Below are 20,732 nucleotides of genomic sequence, written 5' to 3' on the forward strand. Positions count from 1 at the left end.
AACACTGTTACATTTTGTAAATTTCCCACGAAGCTGATCGCGGTTACGTGTCAGTTAAACTTTCCATCTCCAATCCTGTCTGTATTTGTGAGAAGTGGCGCTGTCCTTGAAAGATTACTTTACGGCTGTATTATCAAGTAGGCTAAATAGGTGTGTGTGTTCGTGTCGGCCGCTGTCCATTTCCTAAGGTTCTGAAATGCAAACATTTTTTGACTACTTTTTTTTTTTTAAAGGGCTTGCACCCATGAGCACCCACGGAGGAAAACATAAATCGGCGCCTATGTGAACAAGTACTAGTCAGGTGAAATCGCTCTATCATTCTGATAGAATTATAAGAGCAGACTGATTGCCATGAAAGGTGGGAAGAAGTTCTTCCAATCATTGTGTTCTTGAGTTAGCAATGGTTACCTTCAAAGTAAGACGTGCAGCCATCACACTTTGCGTCAAAATGGAAAAGAATTTGAACAACAGCCTGATGTCAAGAAGGGCAGCAAAGAAGTCACTTCTTTCCCAAAAAACCATCAAGGATAGACTGTAATTCTGCAGGAAGTACAAGGATTGGACAGCAGAAGACTGGTGCAAAGTTATTTTCTCTGATGAAGCCCTCTTCTGACTGTTTGGGACTTCTGGAAAATCGATTGTCCAGCGACTTCGGGGCGGCCATTAAAAGTTTGGATCCTTGGTCAGGCAACTCCCCGGATCTTAACCCCATAGAGAAGTAACCCCTTTTGGTCAGTCCTCAAAAGGCGAGTGGACAAGGCCACAAACTGTGATCAACTTCGAGCACTATTAAGGCAAGAATGTATCGCTATCAGCCAGGATTCAGCTCAAAAGCTGATTTCCAGCACGCCAGAGCAAATTGCAGAGGTTATGGTGAAAGGTCAATACTGTAAATATTGGCTCTTTGCACATATAGAATGTTTTTGCCAATGAAAGCATTTAAAACTTATGAAATGCTTATCATTGTTTTTCAGTATACCTACAAACTTTGTTACTGCCAATACTTTTGGCCACGGCTGTACTTCAATCTTAAAAGTATATTTTTAAAAAACTGTACTTGCAGATTAAAGGCTATAATATTAATGGAATAAAAGGCCTTAAATAGTACGCTTTAATGACTATGTTTCTTAACACCCTTAAGTACACTTTAAATAATGCACTTTGTAAAAATTGTCAAATTAAAAGTTTTACTTTAAAGGTACATTTTAAATCATTATGGTTTAGTAATATTTTATCATCCTTTAAAGAAGTACACTTGACGTGTTGACTAGCATACTTAAGCAAATGCAAAGTACTTAACTGTTGCGTTATGTGATACATTTAATATATTTTGATTAAACTTCATCATTACAAATGTGTTAATTACTAATATATTTTAATACAATTACATACAACCGAGTAGACGGTAGCGTGTTTGCCCACGACACGCATATGAGCTGGGACTGATTGATTGATTGACTGACTGACTGACTGAGAGACAGAGACAAACAATTTGGACAAAAATCATAATGGTCATAAACATTTTACTTTTGATTTCGAGGTGAAATGTGACCTTGACATGTTTTCATGAGATTCACTCTTGAATTTCTGAGACTAAGCATACATCATTGGTAATGAACTTAAACACTCACCCCCAGGTTTTCTATAGAGAAAGGAATAGCTGGACAGGTGGCACGAACAGGAGAAGTTTTGAATATTCCGGATGCCTATGCAGACCCCCGTTTCAACAGGTAATAAAGATTTTCATTTTCCATGTAAAACATCTGAGATTACTTTAAGCCACTTTGTTAAATAACCAGGCTCTACAATTAGTAGTTAAAGCTTGATGAATGACTAAAGTAACATAATACACAGTTTTGCACTGACATGTTGTTCGAGGTCTTAGTTACAGTAGCATGGCAATGATCCAGGTATTGTCCATGATTATTAATTAGCAGGGTGAATCTCACAAAGCCTGTCATATGTCATATTTTAACCCAAGAAAGAAAGAAAGAAAGAAAGAAAGAAAGAAAGAAAGAAAGAAAGAAAGAAAGAAAGAAAGAAAGAAAGAAAGAAAGAAAGAAAGAAAGAAAGAAAGAAAGATTTTTTTTTTTTACAATGGTGCAAAATAATCTCATGCTCATTACTCTCTAATGTGGAAGTAATAATATGTTATTTGAATAAAATATTTATGCATCATGGTTTGTTGTACTGACAATATAATACAATATATAGTCCTCAAATAATATGAGTGTATTGTTGAGTTGGACATATGGACACAACAGTGGTCTGTGGTTCTAGGTGTTAAAGGGGTCATGAACTGGATTGTTTTATTATTATATAATGTTACCTGGGGTGCCCTTATAATGTTAGTATGATTTTTACATCAAAAATTGTCATAATTTATAAATAAAAGCCATTTTTCCAAGCCTGATTTCAGCTTCAGATTTGAACGCTCCGTTTTAATGGGCGTGTCTGCTGTGAGACTGCGGTGCAATCGCCCACTGCTGTGATTGGCTGACATGCTTGCATATGAAATAGCTAGTATTACATGAACTCTCTCGAAAACTTTTACTACGTTTTTACTATTACAGCTATCGAGATTAACAAATCGTGAAAAGTATCGTTTAAAGCATTATATTTAAATCTATTACATCGCATGAAAGGTTGCAGCATGATGAGCACTGAGCAGATGACAGACAGTCTGTTGATCGCGTGAATAAAGATCTTATCATTGCAACGCAATTTTTGCACTCTCACAAAAGCTTACACCAAATCACAATGCAAACACGATGTGAATACACAGTAAGAGCTTCGTTGTGTAGTGTAACAGTGTCATTATTTCATCACGAGTTTGGTAAGTGTCCAGATAAGCTCTCGCGGCTCGCGCTGTGCTGTTTGATTGACAGCTTGGGCGAATGGAAAGGGATCGTTCTTTGATCGCTTTCTATATATAATTTAATAACAGTTTTAAAAAGATTATTTTCATAATACTACGAGAAATTATGTGAAGTTGATCGTTTAGTCACTGATGCATAAACAGTATTGAACGATTTTAAGAGAAATATCTGAACTTGAATTATTAAACATCAGAAATCACTGATCGCAGATCAGGCATTAGAGTACACATGGTTACTTACATGTTGCTGGCAGATCCGTCGGGAAATTGTGATTGACTGAATTTAATAAAGTTTAACCATGCTGGAATCCGAAGGAAGCTTATGCAGACTGTCTTCTTCCACAAACAGGCACGCACAATATTTAGTAAACAGCATGTTTATTGCTTGGAAGTAGCTCGATCCGGTTTAGCAATCATCATGTCGTCCTATGTTATTTAGCATGTTTGGGCGAATCGGTGGGCGGGGCTAAACAGGCCGTGCTGAAGTAGGCGTTGATCTTCTTTTGTGGAGGCGGTGTTTTATCCTCTTTGACGTCATTGTTCCCCACTTTGAAAAACGAGTCGTTTGCTGAGCCTGATGTCTATTAAAGCTTTTATTGGACTAACAAGGTAGTTTTCAGTTCTGAAACTTACAGGATATTATTATAGTATTATGACCTCTTATATGTCAAAAGCTCAAGGAAAATTTGATTTCTCAGTTCATCACCCCTTTAAAGTGGACATGTCAGATGAAAGGGGCTTCTGGATTTGTGTAAATCAAAATTGTGGAATAAGATGATTATGCTAAGACCAGATGAGCCAGCGCTAGAACCCATTGTGTGTTTAACTCAATCCCCAACTCAATCATATACAAGCAAGCATTATGGGTGTTCAGCTCTTTGTAAGTGTGCATTTGTGTGTGTCGTCTGGTCTACTTTTCACAGAGAAGTAGATCTCTACACTGGCTACACGACGCGGAATATCCTGTGCATGCCCATAGTCAGCCGCGGGACTGTGATTGGTGTTGTACAAATGGTGAACAAGCTGGGAGGAAGTGCCTTCACTAAAACTGATGAGAACAACTTTAAGATGTTCGCCGTCTTCTGTGCTTTGGCCTTACACTGTGCAAATGTAAGTGCGCAGACATGTCGCATGAACTGGAGTCTAATAAAACATCTGTCAGCAATAACATCCCACCTCTTAGAGAATGGGAACTTTTGGAAAAAACAGGCTCAGGACTGTCAGCCACTCGGCCCTCTGTGGGGCCACTTTACGAGTCTCGTCTCATAGCAGATTTTAAAATGACTGAAGCATGATAATATATTTGTTAATATGATTTTTATTTAGACAGAATTCAACACCTCACGTTATGCCAGGGATTTTACTCTTTATATGATTTATTAGAGGTAGAGTGAAAGTTGTGGTTTACCGATATATTGCCAAGGCTGATATTTTGCATTGTTTGATTTTCAGCATTGGCCGATTTGATTTTTCTTTGGCCGTTGTGTCGATGTGATAAAGACTTTTATTTTGACAACGTTGAGAACGCCAGTGCCTGAGCATCGCAGCTTCCATTCTCCATCTTCATTAGTTTACTGTCTCTATTCTAAGAAATTATTAGACAAAACTGTTGGTACAAAGAAGGTAAATGTATGCGAAAAATAATTAAAAAGTTGACTTTTTTATTAGTAGTAATAGAAAGACAAACTTTCAAATATTTTCCCATCTGATCGACAAACTTTAAAGCCGGCATGAAACAGAAGTTGCGCTAGTCTTTTCTTTCCTATTGTGGTGTATATACAGTGCTATGCATAAGTTTAGACACCCATGCTAAAGTTGACTAAAAAGAGGAATAAAAAATCATCTTTTGGAAATTGAACTTAATGCCTTAATTTAAAAAATTAGGAAAAATCCAACCTTTAAGGACACCAATTTTCTTTGTGAATGAATAATGTATCGTAAATAAATAAATGTTCTTCCTTAAAATTCAGGGTGCATAAGTTTGGACACCCCTATGTTAAATTCCCATAGAGGCAGGCAGATTTTTATTTTTAAGTTTTTTTTTTTTTTTTTTTTTTTTTAGGATACTATGCATCCTGATAAAGTTCCCTTGGCCTTTGGAATTAAAATAGCCCCACATCATCACATAGCCTTCACCATTCCTAGAGATTGGCATGGGGTACTTTCCATAAGATCATCTCTCAATACAAATCAAACTAGCTATTAGGCTAACTGAAATAAAACCATGCCAATCTCTAGGTATGGTGAAGGCTATATGATGATGTGGGGCTATTTTAATTCCAAAGGCCAAGGGAACTTTATCAGGATGCATATTATCCTGGATCCATGAAGTAACTGGCCTTTAAAAATAAAAATCTGCCTGCCTCTATGGGAATTTAACATAGGGGTGTCCAAACTTATGCACCCTGTATTTTAAGGAAGAACATTTATTTATTTACGATACATTATTCATTCACAAAGAAAATTGGTGTCCTTAAAGGTTGGATTTTTCCTAATTTTTTAAATGAAGGCATTAAGTTCAGTTTCCAAAAGATGATTTTTTATTCCTCTTTTTAGTCAACTTTAGTATGGGTGTCTAAACTTATGCATAGCACTGTATGAGGGAAATGGCTTCTTGAAGAAATGTGAAAAGTTAAACAAACAACTTGAAAATAAACAACTTAACCAAAATGCTGCTTTATGATTTGTATTTATATATTTATTATTTATTTCAGATGTATTACAGATTCATATTTCCTTAACCACTTGAATGTGTAAGTGCTCACACCATAAATAATGTATGAAAACTATCTGTGTTCGTACAGTAGCGCTCATTTGCTTCATGGTTCAGCTTCTCTCGGTATAAGGAATCTTAACAATACAAATCATTTCAGAGCTGCATTACAGAGGGCCATTCTGTTGTTATCCCTTAATGTTTTAACATTAAGAAATTAGGGTGATTTGATTATATATGTTGATTAAATACATTATCCACTGGCTGAGATCAAGCTATATTATACTTGTTATTTTATCTAGCAGATATATCAGTGCAACTTTTTAGTTATTAAAAAATAAACTGCAAAAGAGAAATCAATTTGCTCTTGTGTGTGGTCCAATAGAAGTTGGTCGCATGATTTATCTGTGTATGAAATGTGATGAATATGGGCAGGCAGTTCTTAAAAAGTTCTAATGTAAATACAGTCGTTTTTTTTTCTTTTCTCTGGCGATTTGTATTTATCATTGTATGCTCCTGAGTGTGTCCTAAAATATGGCGACCACTACCCAGAATGCAATGCGTAATGACGTAGATTCCCATTCTCTGTTGCTGTGATGTGAGTGACAGGTTGCTGTAGGGGAGAGGTCATTGTCTTTGCCTTTCGCCTGTAAGCAAGTCATTAGACAAGAGATTTAGTAAATATTATGTAATATAAATATTCATTTTATTTTCAGCAATTGTTATTCATGTGTTCTTGATATAGTGTGACATATATATATTACATATATTTATATCGGTCATTTGCCACCCTGCTCTCTAAGGTATTGACCATCAAAAAATGAGCATCACTCGACCACTACACTGAAAACACTGAACAACCATAGCAGATTATAGAAAGATAGATAGAAAGAAACCACAAAATTTTCAGTGGGTTAGACTGTTTTGCATGTATATTTTGCATCTGCGTAAACACGTCGGGTGTGTGTATGTGTTTGTGTGTAGATGTATCACCGGATAAGACATTCAGAGTGCATTTACCGGGTGACTATGGAGAAGCTTTCGTACCACAGCATCTGCACATCAGAGGAGTGGAAGACCCTCACACAACTCTCTCTCCCTGCTGTCATTTATAAAGAGATCGAACTGTGAGTTTACGTACTCTCATACATCCAAATCACTGCTACATAATGGCTTTCAGGCATAAATCAGTTAAATAGCTGTAAAATAGGCTCTAAAAGCATTGGACTGAACATTTGTGTTATGTTTATTCTCATAGCTGGAATAAATTACTTGTTCAGATTATTACTACAAAAAAAAAATAATAATAATAATTCATATTAATTTTTATCATATTTCTGTTGCCAACATTTAATAAAAACAATAAGGCAGTCGAGGTTGTATCTTCCACTATAACACATAGCCTCATGTTGCTCATTGTGTGTGTTTTTTTATATCACAGATGTGTCAAGGTTTTAATGCTTTATTTTCATTATAAATTATTAAAGTGTTGTCATGATCCACAGGAACTAAAAGTGCATATTTGTTTGGTGTTATTTTCATGCGTAGATAAGTGGGCATGATACACGAGTGCAGTTGTAATCAGGATGTTTTGAGCATTATTCATGTTCATATTTCACCTGTCCAGATTTGAATTGCAAACAAACTGTCATCTTTCTGTCTAAGGTTTCACTTTGACATTGCCCCATTTGAGGAAATGTGGCCTGCAATATTTGTATACATGGTTCACAATTCTTGTGGTAAAAGCAGGTAAGTCATGTGTGTTTTATCTATCTATCCATCCATCCATGTCTGTCTGACGTTTATCTGTCTGTCTGTCTATCTACAGTATGTCTGTCTGTGTCTGTCTATGTCTATCTATCTGTTTGTCTTTCTGAATGTCCATCCATCCATTGTATGTCTATCTATCAATTGAAAGTCTAGGTCTGGGATAATCTGTCTATCTATGTCTGTCTGTCTATATCTATCTGTCTGAATATCCATCATCCATCCATCCAGTGTATGTCTATCCTATCCATTGAAAGGTTGAAAGTCTGGGTCTGGGATCTGAGTAGAACGATACAATATATACATGAAAGGCATTTGAAAAGTAGCAAAAATAAATGACCCTGATATAAAAATATTTAAATCCGTTGTCTTAATAAAAAAAAATGTGGACGTAAAAGTATGCATAGGTGAAGAAACACCCCGCTTTGACAAGGCAAACGTGTACAGTCACACTTTCTTTGTGTTATAACAGCTTTGAGCAGGAGAAACTGTGTCGCTTCACTATGTCAGTGCGGAAAAATTACAGACGAGTTCCATACCACAACTGGAAACACGCTGTGACGGTGGCACACTGCATGTACGTCATTCTGCAGAAAACCACTGGGATATTCACAGAGCTTGAGGTCAGTATCATTCTCATAATAGCACTTCTTACAGTGAACTTACACAAGAATCATTTCACATCAGTGTTGTGTTGGGGAAGCTACTTTTGAAATGCTAAACTACGAGCTATTAGCAAGAAGTTAGCCAAGGTAACTGCAGGGGTCCAGCAACCCTTAAAGTCATTAAAGTCATAGTAATCTTACTCTGGCTAGTGCTCACATGTCTGCCTTCCAGCATATCACTCAGGGCAAAGGTCATATGATGCAATTAATATTCATGAACCAACAAGTGCCTGGCACAGTGTGCCGAACCGCTAAACAACAAAGACCTAATTGTTGACAAAAATGCAATTGCGAGTGATGTTTATGGAAAATGTAGGTTTTATGCTTTACATTTACAGAATAATGTGATTTTGATGAGCTGATGAGACTTCTTAAGGGGACAATGTCTTTTAAAATATGTAACTAATGAAATAATTTATTATTCATTACAGTTTCTGGTGAAAAAAAACAATGAGGTGGCAGTATCTAATTTAACTATTAGTACATTTACTAGGAAAAATATAAAACACACTAATTTATTGTCAGAAACATAGTAAGGAACAAAATCATTTAACTAAAGATTTCCCTTCTTGTCTGATGGAGAAAGTAACTTGTTACTGATAAAGCTGCCCTACTTCAAAAAACGGTCCGTTCACACCAAGCACGTTAACTTTAAAGCTTTAATAATAATTCTACTTCTATGAGAATAGCTATAATGACACGGAGGAATGATAACAATGGAATTCCTTTCAGAGTGATTTTTTTTTTCTAGTTGATGAAAGATAAAAACATTGACAATAAAGAGCTTGAGTTTTTAAAGCTACATATAACTACAGCACACACTTATAATAAGCAGAACATTATCACTTGTTGGTGTGGATACTGTGGAAGTTCTCTCTTTATAGTTATTGTTCTTGGTTTGAACGGGCCTTTACTGTTAGTAGCTCCTCATAATAACTTTCTTGCTCGCTCACACACAGAGGAAAGGCTTGCTGATAGCCTGCTTATGTCACGACCTGGACCACCGTGGCTACAGTAACAGTTATCTGCAGAAGTTTGACCATCCGCTGGCCGCCCTGTATTCCACATCCACAATGGAACAGCATCATTTTTCACAGACGGTGTCCATCCTACAGGTAAAGCTCCTACACGCTGTGCCAGCTCAGAACGATAGTCTCAAACATGCTCGATGTGGTCGGAGGGTCGTGCGTTTACACTCATCATAGATATACAAGGCCAGTGCCCGCAAGCCAATTTTATACAAGTTTACCTGATATAGTCATTGAAGAATCTAAGGGAGTTTGTGCACTATGTCAGTTAAACTTATATAAAATTGGCTTGCGGGCAAGTATTGGCCTTGTATATGATCTCAGTGCTAGTTGTATCAAGCTAAGTCCTTATAAATACTGTTATATCAGAGCAGAACTTGCTGGAACCACAAACTTTATTGTATTTTAGGCAAGACACCCCAGGCGAACAGGGTAAAAAAAAGTAACTTGACTATAGTGTTGGTTAAATACATTTAGAATTGCAAATATATCGTTTGCATTACAAGTTTTATGTTTACATATGCAAATGAGGCATTATCTAATTGAATATGCACTATTTTGCATGCATACACTAGATATAGCCAGGTTTGAAATTATTTCATTTTCTTGACATATTAGAGTCAATAGTTTTTACAGAGGGGATTTTGGATATCTCATTTTATCACTCCATAAATTAGAAAATATTGTCAACAGCCAGAAAAACAAAATCACCATGTTTTAGGAATAAAATATTCTCAGTAATAGGGCCCAGAGTTTGGAATACACAGCAAAAACAACTAATGTAGCTTAACTTTTATACATTTTAAGCATTATTAAAGACAAGTAAACACTCAGTAATTAAATAAGGCAATAAAGCTCAACGTTAATTGCACTAGGTATATAGTGTTGATGACTTTTGTTTATTGAAAGTGCAATTCACCCTATAAGTTTAAAATTTGTAAGAAATGTCCTATATTAAACAGAGCGTTGTCTTTCCGTGTCTGTTGTCAGCCATCTCTTTGGCTTTGCTGCTACTCTCCAGCAGAGCCAGATGCCTCATAAGTGGAGCTTTTGCTTTTTTATTTATCTCTTTTTTTCTCTTAGCTGGAAGGGCACAATATTTTCTCCAACCTGACTTCCAGTGAGTATGAGCAGGTGCTGGAGATCATCAGGAAGGCCATCATTGCTACAGACCTCGCGCTGTACTTCGGCAACCGCAAGCAACTGGCTGAACTGCTGGCCACAGGGGCGCTGGACCTGAACAACCGTGCTCACAGGTTAGAGGTCGTACTTTTGCTCCATCATCACAGAACTCTTGGAAATGTCACCTCAACATCAGAGATATATTCAGGGAGCCACCGAAACAGTGTCGTAAGCTGTGCTTGGATTGGAATACTAACATGCTTGAGTGAATCTCACGGAAATGGTTGCACTTTATTTTAAGGTGCTAGACTAATTACACAAATATGTTCTGAGTAATATTAATTAACTACATGTACTTCAAGGTTATGGTTTGGTTTAAGGTTAGTGGTTAGTAATTATGCATAATTTACTGTTATTACTATAGTAATGTAGCCTGGCTAACGTCAGACCTCTTTCTCATTGAGACGTGGTCTGGGAACCACATGTTCATTTTGTCGTATTTGAGGCGTGGTTTACGAATGCCCAGAGCCGTTTATTGGGCGCTACGAATGTCTATCAGATGCGCCTGTACGTAGCTCATAGCCAATCGTTTCAATTAAACCAGATGACGTATGTAGAGCGGCAGAAATTCGACGAGGAAGAAGACGAAATAAACTTGCGTTCTAAACTACTTAGAACACTATCTAAGGCTGCATCGAAAGGTAACTTCGCGTCTGATGCCATGTTGGATCCATAGATATAAACAAACTGCTTCGGTGTGTCGCATAGACGTCGTCATCGTCTCGCTGCTCCATCCCCGTTCTGTGATTGGTCCCCTCACTGAGGCGAAAATCTGGTCCATGAAATCCAGGCTGCCTAGCAGCGTGAATAAAATCACGCTGCGTGCAAGGCAGCATGGGGAAACCCAGGCTAATAGTAATGTGTAACTATGTCACTTTGTAGACCTCAGTCAGGGTAGTGCCATATTTAATTTCTGACAGGAATGAAAACAACGCTGTAAGGGATGGATGTACAGTGCGTTCAATGGTTTGTGCTATTTATTAACAACATACAAAATATTAAGGAAGGTTTTTCCACCACTGAATTAAAAAGGTAACTGTGACATTTTATCTCACAATTCAGACTTTTTTCCTCGCAACTGTGTTAACATCTCATAATTCTGACTCATTGCAATTATCTTTTTTATATATACTGTATATATACCGTGGCAGAAACAGGCTTCCATTGATTATGCAGCTGACGAAACATCTTTCCAAAAGACTAAATAAAACAGTTTTAAAAATTGTGAATTTTCTAGGACGTTCATACAGCACATGTCATTGTAAATACTGTATGTCTGTCCCTCGTAGCCTCGTTTTCATCGGCATAAAAAGCCTGATTTGATCCCTTTGATTAATTGCTGGTTGATTATTGGTCCACCACAGGGACCGTGTGATTGGTCTGATGATGACTGCCTGTGATCTCTGCTCTGTTACCAAACTATGGCCCGTCACACGAATCACAGCCAATGACATCTATGCTGAGTTCTGGGCTGAGGTAAACCATATCATTGTTAACCAAACAGGTGTCTTTTTGTAGTAACAACATTTATACATATGTAATAAAGCAAATCATTGTTCAGTTCACTGTATTGTTTTGAGCAGTATGTCAAACTGCAGGCCATTCAGTGAAATTGTACTTCTTGTGTGTGATGACAGGGGGATGAAATGAAGAAGATTGGAATGCAGCCCATCCCTATGATGGACAGAGATAAAAAGCATGAGGTTCCCCAGGGACAGGTAAATGAGAACTGTTTGGCATTATCAAGCTCCTTAAAGGCCACCTAGCAAAATGTTTATTTTCCTATCCCATGCTTTGGAAAAGCCTTAACATTGGGGGTGTGTCTAAAATGTAGACTATACTGTAGGAAGGCGGCTCATTTGGTCTGTTATATTTAGTTGTAGAGTCGAGAAGTCTGTGTTTTTTTTTTAACCTTAGTCCTGTTTTTACCCATGTATTCAGGTGGGATTTTACAATGCAGTGGCAGTTCCCTGTTACACCACCCTGTCAGAGCTGTTTCCCCCCTCCAGTCCTCTGCTTACGTCTTGCAGGTTAGTCACACACTCATAACAACATTTGACTGCATGAATGCTCCTGTACCATGGTATAATACACCATCTCCGTAAAGCACTTTTATTAAACAAATTAAGGAGACTAATATATCTAAATCTGTTTGACAAAGCTAATATTATAAGACAGATGATGAGCCTTGTTCAAATCTGTTATAATCGCACACCTGTGACCTCACTTCAGTTACATTTTATATTAATGAGCCAATTGGCCATGTTGGCTACCATTAACCAAGGTCTGCGGTTTTCACACGGAATTGGGATGCTTTTATACTGTGTGTAAAAGCTGACCCCCCTAAACTCGGGACTCGATTTTACACATTATTGTGATTATTATAATTTTATATTATTAGTTGTTTGGTTTTCTTAATGAAATCATTTTAAGCTGATAAAAAGTTAAAAGTGCAAATAAAGAATAAAATAAATTACAAAATAATAATAACTAGATAAAAACATTTACCAAATCAAACTTTAATGTTGGGTTATTTAATAGATTGTTTGAAGTTTTAAGGCCACACTGTGAGGTTGCTAGTGTAATCTAGATAATTGCCAGGGTGTTGCTATGTGGTTGCTAGGCCATTCTAGATGGGGTTTTGTGGGTGGTTGCTAGGGCATTGCTATGATGTTGCTGAGGTATTCTGGGTGGTTGCTATGGTGTTGCTGGGCCGTTCTAGGTGGTTGCTAGGGTGTTGCTGGGGTGTTCTGTGTGGTTGCTAGGGTGTTACTATGCAGTTGCCAACAACACTCTGGCAACCATCCAGAATGATCTATGGAGTTCCTAGTATGTATTATCACGTTGCTTGCATGTTTTAGCCTGTTGCTAACATGTGGTTTAGATTGATGCTATGCTAGTTTCTAGATAACTAGACAACTAGATAGCTGGCTGATAACTGAACTGCAGCCAGCAACTTATTACTCTTGCTCACACATACTATGTACACAGAGAGAGTGGCTCTTTAGGCATTATCCTGAACATTGTATAGAGCTGGTAAGTCCCGCCCATCCGTAAAACCCCAAGTGGACCTCTAGGTTGAAAAATCGTCAATGCAAGTGAATGGGAGAAAATAATTATTTTCTGGTCCCGTTTGAATTGTGCCATGAATGTGAACATATGTTGTCTGTGAATTTGTAATATAACTTTTCATGTTACGAGTTTGACAGTATATGGTATGATTCTTCGGCTAGCAGTTGTGGAAAAGACATAACGAGAAAGACTACATGTCGCCTATGTGACGTCACCCCATAAAGTTGACTTACCCGTGGTTTTCACCAACCTCAACGATTTTGTCCTCTTCCTGAAATAAGGCGGTGAAGTGCACCAAAGACACAGCCATGTTTAGCGGGATCCGTGTGCTAGTGTCCGTGTGCGAGTGGTGGTGACGTTTCAAACGCGTCGAAAGCAGTGAAGAGTTGTAGTCCACAATGTGCTCTCACACAAAGTCTAACCGTATCAAACTTCTACCCGCTAAATTGTAGAATTCTTTACACGAAAAATTATATTAAAAATTCACAGACAACATATGTTCACATTCATGGCACAATTCAAACGGGACCAGAAAATAATTATTTTCTCCCATTCACTTGCATTGACAATTTTTCAACCTAGAGGTCCAGTGGGGTTAGCGGAAGGGGCGGGACTTACCAGCTCTATAAGAATTAGTTTCCTGTAAATCATTACGGATTGATATTATGTCACTGTTAATGTGAAACAGCAAACCTTTTATTTTAGTTTTAGTGTTGTGCTGTGTTTGTTGACATTAGTGGACTCCATCTCTAAGCTAACGTTAGCTAGTGTTGCACACTTTGTCGCTGCAGAGAACAGAAGAGAGGCCTTCACAAAAAATCAGTCTACAGGCTTTCATAGACAAAGTAGGAAGTCAGTGAAGGTCTCGTTTTTCTTTCTTTTCTTTTTTTTTCCATTACAATCTGTTCACAATTGGCCATAAAAAAATAAATCCTCTAAAATCCTCACATATAGCCGCTTTAAAGCTTCAGTATGCTACTTGCACAGCTTTGCTCAGGTCACATTAACCAGCTTCCATGATGTGGCCTTTGTGCTAGTTCTGATGTGAGGATGGTTCTGTGTGTCTGAACTACTCCCCGTGTGCCCTAAACTGTGACCTCTGTGACCTCGATCTGTGGGGAATGCAAACACAGTTGACGGCACAATCTGAAAAGCCATGCCACGGTGTCAGCACCAGGTCTTTAACTGGAATCTGTGGGCAGCGGGTTCAGTCGTTCCGGAGCCCTGGTCATTGTGAGATCAGAGAGGGACCAGTAAATGACATCAACCTCACTAATTGAAAGGGAGAGTCAAATAGCCGACCATTTTCATCCTCTCTTATTGGCCTGTGTGCTACATATATGGAACAAAAAGGGCAGATCTAAAAAACAACTGGGCAAATTGAGTATGACCACCTCTTTCCTTCGTGTCTGGGTCAGATTGCCGTGACAACATTGCCTCAATTACTCTAGCCACAGCCTATCAGTTGAGATTTGCAGAGCTGTAACAACCAATCAATATATTTCATAAAAATCAGTCATGAAAATAGTCAAAAACAAATTTCATTAGCGATTAGTTGGATCCATTATAAAATAATGTAAAAATAAAATAATTGTAATAATAATAAATAAGTTTTGTGAAATTCATACACAAGCACAATTTATATATTTGTTTTCTGAAAAAAAATTCAAGCATTTAAGCATAATTGAATTTTATGATTTAAAAAGAAACAAATTCAATCATATTTATCCAAAGTTTTGACTAGTTAGCACATTATTTAACTTAATATTTTACGTATAATAATATAGCAGAATACAAAATGTAAGTGTTTTAAATAAATGAAAATCAAATATAAAGTAAATTATAAACCAGAATGTTTTGATTTTACAAAACATCAACTGAAAGTCACGTTACCAAATCCTTCATTAAATGGACGCGTTTATGTGTCAAGCAACTGAAACAATAATTCTGACTAAAAATATTTTATTTTGATCAAATATTTGTTTTTGGATGTTAATAAAAAACATTTTTATTTAAAGTCCTACACTACCTTTCAAGTTTGGGTGATCAATTTAATGGCTCTGCCACATGACGTGCATATTTTTGTGTCCACGTGCATTATTTCCTTTTAAAAGAATTTTTTCTATAAAACTTTATTCAGTGCATTAAAATAATAAATATTAGTGTATGTTTTGGTATCTTAAACCCCCAAAATGTCATGTGGCACAACGACTAAGAAAACTATTTGGTATTTTGAAAACTAGAATGCTATTTTAATAATAAGAAATTCAAAATAAAATACTATGGCATAATTTATGTTTGAACCCTTTCGTTTATAGGAAAGGGTTCAAACATAAATTATGCCATAGTATTTTATTTTGAATTTCTTATTATTAAAATACCATTCTAAATTTTGTAATTATCAGTAGTTTTAAAGCTGTTGAGATCATTGAAAAACTTTTGTCCAACAATTTGTATGTTCTCAAAAGTCACAACTTGCAAACATGGGTCTTTTATTATGAATTGACAAGATAATAACAGTAAACATGTATACAATGGATAATGTATCATCCAGAGGACCCCAACTGATCCTTGTGACAGAGAGAAAAGGTTTGTAGATCTCTCTACTGATTAAAAAAATGTTAGGTGATCTGGTTAGGTGTTAAGGAAGGGTCAACAGTGTAGTTATAGATGTCATTGCAGAAATTAATTACAGATATATTACAGAAATATTTTGACTTTATTCTGTTTTTTTTACGGATTTTATTTTTTTTACGTTGCTGTTCAGGGCTTCCGTAATTAAGCCAGTTGTTCTGCCACATTCAAAATATGGACAAACAGTTGTTGTTGTTTTTTGTAATATTGTGAAGAGCTATCTGTGTTTGCAGGGAAAACCTGGATCAATGGGAACGAATTGTTCGAGGAGAAGACATCTCTACCTGGGCTTCCACTGAGGAGGATGAACCGTGCGAGACATCAGACAGCGGGCCAGTGAAAGTGGACAACTAAATCTGTGACACCTGTCCCATAGCACCACCTACACCCCTGCCAGAGACCCTGGACTTCCTGTGGACAGTCCCACGTCCTGCAGAGGCACGAGGAAGTGCAGAGGGCAGGCCGGGACGGATACATTCACAAAAATAAACAAAACATAATGTTACCTCAGTGGGTGACGGAGGCGTACTCTCGAATGACATCAGGGCTCCCTCGTTGATGGCTGGGACTCAAGTCCGCTCTGTGTGGGATCACTTCTGCAGAATGGCCATCATTATTGACAGTACTTTTCCTTAGGAGGTTGCTTCTGCATCTTTTCTTTTAGGTGATTATTTTTCTTAGTTTTTTTTTTTTTTCGGTTTCTTTCGTGGTCTTACATTTGAAGAGGCCTTAAATACGAACCCGCGTTACGATCTGGTTGGGTGACTCGTAACTAGAAGACTGTTCGTCTAGTTTAAAATGGTACTTTTTATCCTGCTGTTGTCAAAAGCATACGCAAAGCTACTTGAGTGGATTTATTTTTTCAGATAGACAGAAGGAATGTTTAGTCGAAGTTAATACACGAGGCACGGTGAACCCATCGCTCTGGTGGTCTGATGGATGTTTTATATAATATTTAGAGCAAAAATTGTTTTGCAGTACTTGAAGAAATACAGCCTATTCTGAGTGGAGTTAAAAAAACAAAAATCCCCCGCAGCGTGTCCTTCCAAAGCAAAGAGCTTTTGTGACGGCATAAGTCTCACTCTGAACCTTACTGGAGTCACACACTAGTCACGGTGTCCCTCACTGAAATCTGCAGCATCTTCCAACCTGATATGAAGTTCAGCTTTAACCTGTTGAAGCTCGTAGCATTATTGAGTCATATAAAGAATCAAATATTTTCAGTGTACCTGAAAAACACACTATTACTTTCAAAACTCAAAACCTTCTTCCTAGCGTTTATTGGAACTAAGCTTCAAAAATGCCTCATTCAACTGCCAGCATTTACACGTCAACTACAGCACACCTATTGGGTGTTCAGAAACAGAGGTCTTAAAAATGCCAACAAAAGCACTCTTTTTAATTATATCAATTGGATAGGATGGATAAATGGTCATAAAATACTAAATTATGACTTTACCAACATTATAAGTCAACCTCAGGGGGAAAAAAATGTCAAAATAATAAATCTGATATGCATGGAAGCTTGTTTCCGCCACGGAATAAAAAAAAAAAATGGAAAAGATAATTGCGAGTTTACAGAGTTTTTTTTTCCTCTCGCAATTGAGTTTATATACTGCAGTTCTGACTTCTTTTCTCAGAATTGTGAGATATAAACTCGCAATTGCGAGATATCAAGTCCAATTCTAAGGAAAAATCGCAATTGCCTTTCTTATTTCATTATTCAGTGGCAGAAACAAGTTTCCATACACATGGCTTATTTACATCATTGCTATAAGAAAGGAACTCAGTGTGTGTACAAAGTAATCGCTGTAAACTAAAAAAACAACAACGATGCCTAGATGACAGACTGCAGATATGTTTATTGTCAGATTTTTAGGGTCAGGTTATCCAAAAATTGACAGGTCAGGTTATCCAAAAATTTGTCCAAAAAGAAAATATTCACAACCAGTCCAGTTGCTTGATTATGATAACATAAAATGGAACTATTTCTGATTCTGAAGCTATTTTAATTATTTGCCTCAAACAATTATTTTTATTATTTAAGGTACTACAACCTCACCCAATCTGTAAATTGAAACAACAAATAACTAAATGATAAATTACTGAACATGTAGGTAAAATGCTGCACGCTTCAATGACTTCCTTATGTGGACTGACACCCTTCACTATGTCCCGCCTTAAAACATTACTGACCAATCCTGCTTTAGCAACTGGTGCATCCACCATATAACCAGAGGAAAGTCCTTAAATTTGATTGAAATCCTACACAAATGTTTCTGTAGCACTTCTAATAATGACAAGAGATAAATGCATTACTTTCCCTTTTCCAAATCTAAATAAACCTTGTGAAGTTCATTCTTCAAAGATTTTACTCGCGTTACTGTGTAATTTATCCATTTCTTTTACACAAAATCAGATGAATAATAGCAACATCACTCTTCTTTAACACTTCATGAGCACATTAAGCTAAAATCACGTGGTTTACTGAAATCTGTGGCACATTCTGTAAAGCGTAGCTGAGCGAGTAACAATAACCAATATGGCGGCGCTTAGTGAACGGTCAATTGAAAATGCATCTGACACTGACAGTTGCACATTTCAGAGAGGAAGATTTATTTCATCTTGGCATCCATATAATGTCATCGTTTCAAATGGCTGAATTCCATTCCACTCTTTGTTTGTTTTTTGGACCTGTGAGGCACCTGTAGTCCCTGCAGACGATGATGGAGCTCTGACCGACTGATGGCCTTCTGTAAATACTGCAGGACTGATGAGTGAATGTAATCAATACTGTCACAAACTGCTTCAAGATGCCTGTTAGTTTTTACGTGCACCAAAGGGTGTACACCATCGGATGTGGGAATGTTAAACATGGCTTCCAAGGGTTGTGTCGGCATGCGAGCGACATGCGTACTGTGTAGTAGAGAGATTGAGCTTGGAGATGTAAGCTACATTCTAATGGTGCTATCTTAGGCAGTCATGCACTTTCTGATCATGTGCGTGTGCGTGTGCGTGTGCGTTCGCTCTGGAGTAATGCTACCAACCCCACCTACGGAGTTGAGAGGATCTTTTCAGCACCGCTCACCTCAGTCACCAAGATCATCCACAACCAGTCTTTTCCCTCATATGCACTATGTTTAGAGACTATTATTATGGTTATTAATATTATTGCTCCTATTATATTATTATTGCCACAATTATTGATTATTACCATGGTTATTTTGTTAATTAGAGTTACATTTTAAATTAACTTATATTTTTTATACAAAGTTTAGCATTTTTGTTTTGTACAGAACAAATTGTACATTATGGAATAAAGCGAATGGTCATTTAGAGAAAATGCATACTGTTGCCTGAGATAACTGTCTCATCTCTAAATGTGAGAGACGTAATTACTTTTATTAAATATTTCTGACAAATTCAAATGGTGTAATATTTTATTCTGTGAATTTTTGTTTATTTATATACATGTAAATTTTTACTGCAATCCGTCTATTTGCTTTGGATATTCATATTTGACAGGAAATGGAAGCGTAGCACTGAGTTTAATTATATTAACATTTAAAGGGGCTATATGTAGAATTCAGAAACCCTTGTTATTAGCGACACCGGTGGCCGTTAAGTGAACTGCAGCCAGCAACATGTTGCTTGTGATCGTACTTGTTCACATGTAACGTACAAGAGACTGAACGTGATTCAAGGCCCCGACATATTCACTGCGAAATGCACTTTTGGGTTACACTTTATTTTAAGGTGACGTAGTTATACTGTACTTAAATAAGTACCAAGTAATATTAATTGACTACATGTTACTTGTAATTATGCATAATTTACTGTTATTACTATAGTAAATACATGTAGTAACGTGTAACCAGAGGTGGACAAAGTACATAACTTCATTACTTGAGTGAAAGTACAGATACTACTGGTCAAATATTACTCCGTTACTAGTAAAAGTTGTAAAGACTGATTTTTACTTAAGTAAAAGTACAGAAGTACTCATTTCTAAAAGCACTTAAATATCAAAAGTAAAATGTCAATGCATTGTTTTATTATTGTTGCATTTCTGTATGTAATACTTGCAGTACCTTATGCCTCTGAATCTATGCCTGCCTACCCTCATATCAATATCAAATTAATTTCTTGAACACAGTTCCAGTGGTGGGATTGAATGTGAGATTAATAAGTGCACTCAACTTCCACAGTGGGTGCGGACACCCAAATGGCTGTTCCCTCAAATAGAGCCCTATTTAAAGTTTTTTGGCTTTTAGTTTGAATATGTTAGCCTCAGTGTTATCTATAAGCTAGTGTGGTCCAAAACAATGCCAAAATTTGCATTTAGAAGACCAAACCCAATGTTGAAAATGAAGATCAGGTTGATGTCAGAATCCAATGTCAGATTGACATTAATCTCTAACGTTGGCCAGACATTATATAGTGGTTGAAAATGAAAATCGAGTTGACGTCAGAAACCAACATCAGTCGGGTTCTGACGTCAACCCGACTTTCATTTCCAGCCAAAATGCAACGTCTGCAACCAAAATTGCAATTGGATGGACACATTAAGCAACTGGTGGCAATGATTATTCACACAGGTATCCTACCAGAGTAACCACAAATAAAGTTCATCTTATTCAGAACATATCTAGGATGAATACAGGTAAAGTTGGGGCACTTCAGTTTATCATCTTTATTAAAAGCATTAAGTTTATCTTAAACTATTAAGGGATTATACAAAAGGGTCTCATTGCCTTATTTCAAGCATGTCATACCACATTTGAACAGCAGAG

At 37.0% G+C, this 20,732-nt stretch overlaps 1 protein-coding gene across 2 annotated transcripts in view; it reads left to right on the plus strand.

Moving 5' to 3' along the window:
* pde10a (phosphodiesterase 10A) overlaps nt 1–19,364 on the plus strand; it is a 110,713-nt gene extending 91,349 nt beyond the window's left edge. For both annotated transcript variants that reach the window (XM_081351418.1, XM_081351417.1), the window contains exons 12-22: nt 1,638–1,730; nt 3,802–3,988; nt 6,576–6,718; nt 7,257–7,340; nt 7,831–7,981; nt 8,983–9,138; nt 10,135–10,307; nt 11,598–11,709; nt 11,871–11,951; nt 12,175–12,263; nt 16,173–19,364. In XM_081351418.1, coding sequence (XP_081207544.1) covers nt 1,638–1,730; nt 3,802–3,988; nt 6,576–6,718; nt 7,257–7,340; nt 7,831–7,981; nt 8,983–9,138; nt 10,135–10,307; nt 11,598–11,709; nt 11,871–11,951; nt 12,175–12,263; nt 16,173–16,293 — 1,390 coding nt within the window. In that variant the 3' untranslated portion in view covers nt 16,294–19,364. The remainder of the gene's footprint in view (nt 1–1,637; nt 1,731–3,801; nt 3,989–6,575; nt 6,719–7,256; nt 7,341–7,830; nt 7,982–8,982; nt 9,139–10,134; nt 10,308–11,597; nt 11,710–11,870; nt 11,952–12,174; nt 12,264–16,172) is intronic.
* The last annotated feature ends 1,368 nt before the right edge of the window (nt 19,365–20,732 follow it).

The sequence above is a fragment of the Scardinius erythrophthalmus genome, assembly GCF_964197995.2.
Source record: "Scardinius erythrophthalmus genome assembly, chromosome: 21".
Lineage (NCBI taxonomy): Eukaryota > Metazoa > Chordata > Actinopteri > Cypriniformes > Leuciscidae > Scardinius > Scardinius erythrophthalmus.